The sequence below is a fragment of the Dendroctonus ponderosae genome, unplaced genomic scaffold, assembly GCF_020466585.1.
Source record: "Dendroctonus ponderosae isolate FM_Combo_2020 unplaced genomic scaffold, Dpon_F_20191213v2 Dpon_F_20191213_11, whole genome shotgun sequence".
Lineage (NCBI taxonomy): Eukaryota > Metazoa > Arthropoda > Insecta > Coleoptera > Curculionidae > Dendroctonus > Dendroctonus ponderosae.
The window spans coordinates 2,457,464-2,462,349 of NW_026017213.1; the positions used below are offsets into that span (position 1 = coordinate 2,457,464).

The 4,886-nt window shown below is 35.2% G+C and overlaps 1 protein-coding gene across 1 annotated transcript in view; it reads right to left on the minus strand.

The window, feature by feature from the left end:
- Positions 1-21: 21 nt before the first annotated feature.
- The window catches only part of LOC125502949, a 6,900-nt gene continuing 2,035 nt past the window's right edge, over positions 22-4,886 (minus strand). The window contains exons 2-3 of the mRNA XM_048662523.1: positions 2,620-2,822; positions 22-2,544 (exon numbers count right to left, since the gene is read on the minus strand). Coding sequence (XP_048518480.1) covers positions 2,397-2,544; positions 2,620-2,822 — 351 coding nt within the window. The 3' untranslated portion in view covers positions 22-2,396. The remainder of the gene's footprint in view (positions 2,545-2,619; positions 2,823-4,886) is intronic.

The following is a 4,886-nucleotide window of genomic DNA, read 5'->3' on the forward strand; positions in this document are numbered from 1 at the left end:
AAAAAAAATTATATCAGTGTAATGTTTGCCATAACTACTTTCTATATATCAACATTTAAAAAAAAGTGGAAACACCCTATTCTTCCTGCTGTCCAGCCAGCACTCTGACGTCAAATCACGGGATAATCAGGTCCTGGCATGTGACAATTTCGTTCATAAGAGCCGCTATAACACGTAGTTTCAACGTTGCCAGCACTATTACGTTCGTAGCAGATTTAGTTCTATTACGCTAATGATAAAAAAACATAAACTGAAAATATGAAATTGATGCTATTCTGTACGATAAAGCGCGTTCTATTAGAGGAAATCGAATTGATGTTATCTTCAGTTAATTGTTAAGAAATTCTTATGGATTCAGGCCGGAGTCTGACACTTTTTGCCTCAGGATTAAGTAAAACAAAACAGTTTTTTCTGTATGATCCAATCAAAGGAGATGAAAACTTGTGTTACAGTGTGTATGATTCGGGTTGAAGTTTAGTTCAGATTTGGCATTTATTTCTTCTACAACTTGCTAAATAAGAAAGTCAATTATATGCGACAAAGTCGCTTCAATAACTGAAGAAAGTTTCGATTTTTAGTCATCATCAATAACTTTTTTTGCAATTTTTCAAAATTGCTTAACCAGTTGGTTTTTGCAAGCCGGGTGATTTATTTGTTCAAGAAATAACAAACTGAGAGAGTTGCTTTGTTTTGAAAGTTTAAATTTTCCGTCATTATCAGGCAATTTTCAAGAATTTATCAAAATAGCGTGTGGTTGTGGTGTTGGTTTTTGCGGAATTTGGCTTTTATTTCCTCTGGAACTTGCGAAATCAGAAAGTCAATTTTCCATGCATTTTGTAGCAAAAAGTCCGTTATAGAAGTAAAGAAAGTTTCCATTTTCAATCATCATCAGATAATTTTTCATAACTTTGTTAAATTGCTTTATATTTTCGGGGTATTATTTATTTATTTATTCAGACATTAACGATCGAAATGAGTTGTTTTTTGATGTATTTCACAGTGTGACGTATGTTCAACAAGGCTAAAATTTTCGATTTTCAGTCATCGTCAGGCAGTTTTCAAAAATTTTTCCAAATTCTGTCGGATGTTTGAAGTGGTTTTTTCAGGTGGGAGTTTCACTTTTATTTCCTCTGTAACTCGCGAAGTTAGAAAGTCAACATGCCATGCATTTTGTTGCGTAATGTGACTTATATAAGCAAAGAAAGTTTCGATTTTTAGTCCCCACGAGAAAATTTGTGACAATTTTTGAAAATTGGGTTTGATTTGGTTGTTTTTCCAAGCCGGAATTTAGCATTTATTTATCCAGAAAGTGACCAACTGAGAGAGTTTGTAGAACAAAGTTTGTTCTACCCAAGTAAAAAGTTTCGACTTTCATTCATCATCAGGCAAATTTCAAGAATTTTTCAAAATTTTGTCTGGTTTTTGTACGTCGGTAGCTTTTCTTTTCTCTGTAACTTGCGAAGCGACAACGTAGGTAGTTTGTAGGGCAAACGTCCTTCAGGTAAGTATAGAAGGTTTCGATTCCCATTCATCATCGGATAATTTTTGGCAATTTTGAAAATTATGTTTGCTTTACGAGGTTGTTTTTGCAGGTCGTACCTTAGCATTTATTGATTCAGGAACTAATGAACTCAGAGCAACAAGATTCGATTTTCATTCATCATCAGGCATATTTCAAGAATTTTTGAAATCGTGTCTGGTTTTCCGGATGGTTTTTGCAAGTTGGAGTTTCACTTCTATTTCAGAGAAAGTCGAGTTTGAATGGAGTTTGTAGGGTACAGCCTCTTCTGTATGTGAACAAAGTTTCGATTTTTAGCCATTATCAGGAAGTTTTTGACAACTTTGCAAACTTGTGTTTCATTTACGAAGTCTGAGTTTGCTAGTTATTGAATCAGGAACCAGTGAAGTCAGAAAGTCGCTTTTGTGTGTATTTTGTAGGGCAAAGTCGGTTCTACAAATCTTTCAACTTTTGGATTTTCAGTCACTGGCAATTTTCAGAAATTTTGAAATTTTTTTGAAATTAACAAAAATATGCATTTAAGCAAGTTTCACGTTTATTTACTCAGGAATTTGTGAAGTTAGAGATTTACTTTTGAATGACATTTATAGAACGCAAAGTAGAAAACGTTTCGATTTTGAATTACCTTCAGGGAATTTTCACAAATTATTTAAAAAATTTGTTTGTGTTCTGCGCTTGTTTATGCAGGCCGATGTTTCAGACTTTCTTTCTCAGAAAGTGATCAAGTTAGGGATTGATTTTCGCAAGACTTTTATTTGGCGTACCTAGTCCTTAAATAAGTGTCAAAAGTTTCGTTTTTGAGGCATCATCAGACTGTTTAGGAGATTTGTTTAAATTTGTAATAATACACAATATTTGATTAAACTAGTTAAACGTTTTATGTGTCGAAGTTGAAAATTTTGAAAAAATTGTWACAAAAGGAAAAGTGCTGCTGRCAACGTTGCGTCATTTCATTGACGTCGATTTGACGGGACCATTTGGTCGTTTTCACGTGATTATCACGTTCGGTGTTGGCTGGTGTAGAACTGCAATGATTTATGAGCGATTAAGCATATGAGGATTCTTCCTGGTTTGTTTTAATTGACTGCTAAAAGTCGTACCGGCATGCGATAACGCCCATAGATCCAAAACTGGCCGCTGCTGATGGGATGAGAGTAAATGCGATGCCGTTGAACAGCATGGTGCCCATCAAGCATTTTCGTAGGCCGAATTGCTTGAAGAAATAGCCGGAAAATGGCTGCAGGATTATGTAGGTCCAGTAGAAGGAGGACAGGATTATATTGGTGTTTTCCCAGTCGTAGTACTAGAACAAGATGTGTCGTTATTAAACGTGAATTTTATTTTTTGTTTGGGTAAATTTACTTACTTAGTAAAGTTGCCCAAAATATATGCAAATTCTTGCAATTATTACCTGGCGTGCAAGTGTGCTTTTACACGTACAGTCTAGTTTTAACGACCCACTTTCCGGGCTTTATTGACTATAGAAATTACCGTTTAATTGCACTGTTGCTTTACAGGCAAATAAAAATCACGCGACAACTCGCTGAGATGAATTGTCGGGCGCATTTTCGACTATTTTTAAAGCACAAATTTATTGACCCTGATTGGCAGCATTAATGATCTGGAATTGGTCTTTGCGTTCTCAACTCAACAATTAAACAAAAAATTCTTCAGACTCCAGTGCTGGACAAAAATTGTTCTAAAAGAGTGACATGGTTGTTTCGGTCTCCGTCTCGCGTATATAACAATTAATTTTTTCTATCGTGATATGGATCAGTGGGTTTCGATGTTGAAACCCAAATACCCACTAGACTTAGACTGACTAAGATGTTGATTTTAATGCAATTACCATTTTTCATTCATCTTGAGAACGTACGATTTCTTAGCCGATAAAACACTTTGTGTTTTGGGACTGTTTTCAAAGCGAAAGTTACTGGAATGCTCTCTAAAACAAGCGCAAGTTTTGTACATGAAAAAGGCATTTTTGGTCCAAATCAGATGCACCAAATAGGTACTTCCTAAGTCAATAGCCAAACACTTGAAGCTCCAAATGCGGTCGCTTTCATGGAAGTTGCATTTAATTCTAATTTTTGCAAACGAAGCGAGTTTCAACATAAAGAAATTTTGCAGATGTTCACACTATAAAAACTGGCATCTTTCGATCCGGATCAAGAAGCAACGTGAATTCTTCGCAGTTTATTGCCAATACTTCAGGCTTGAAATGTTGAACATGAAACTAGTGTTCATAAATATCGAAATCATTTTTGTGAACCTCAGAAGACATCAGCGGGTTTTTGATGAGCCAAAAACATGAATTTTTGTTATGTGACCCAAATGAACAAGTTTTTTTTTCTGAACGACTTTGAAACTCATTTTTTTTAAACTCACAGGTCAACCGCGGTTTTTTTTTGACTAGAAAACATATATTTTCGTGATGAGAACCAAATGAACTAAAAACATGGCTGTTCCTGAACAATATCGAAATCATTTTTGTGAACCTCAGAAGACACCAGCGGGTTTTTCATGAGCCGAAAACATGAATTTTTGTTTTGTGACCCAAATGAACAAGGTTTGTTTCTGAACGCCTTCGAAACTTATTTTTTTAAGCTCACAGGTCAACCGCGATTTTGGTTGACCAGAAAACATATATTTTCGTTTTGTAAACCAAATGAACTAAAAACATGACTTTTTCTGAACCTTATCAAAATCATTTTTGTGAACCTCAGAAGACACCAGCGGGTTTTTCATGAGCCCAAAACATGAATTTTTGTTTTGCGACCCAAATGAACAAGGTTTTTTTTCTGAACGTCTTCGAAACTCATTTTTTTAAGCTCACAGGTCTACCGCGGCATTTTTTGACCAGAAAACATATATTTTCGTTTTGTGAACCAAATGAACTAAAAACATGGCTTTTTCTGAACGATATCGAAATCATTTTTGTGAACCTCAGAAGACACCAGCGGGTTTTTCATGAGCCCAAAACATGAATTTTTGTTTTGTGACCCAAATGAACAAGGTTTGTTTCTGAACGACTTCAAAACTCATTTTTTTAAGCTCAGACGTCAACCACGGTTTTTTTTGACCAGAAAACATATATTTTCGTTATCGGAACCAAATGAACTAAAAACATGGCTTTTCCTGAACGATATCGAAATCATTTTTGTGAACTTCAGAAGACACCAGCGGGTTTTTCATGAGCCCAAAACATGAATTTTTGTTTTGTGACCCAAATGAACAAGGTTTTTTTCTGAACGTCTTCGAAACTCATTTTTTTAAGCTCACAGGTCTACCGCGGCATTTTTTGACCAGAAAACATATATTTTCGTTTTGTGAACCAAATGAACTAAAAACATGGCTTTTTCTGAAC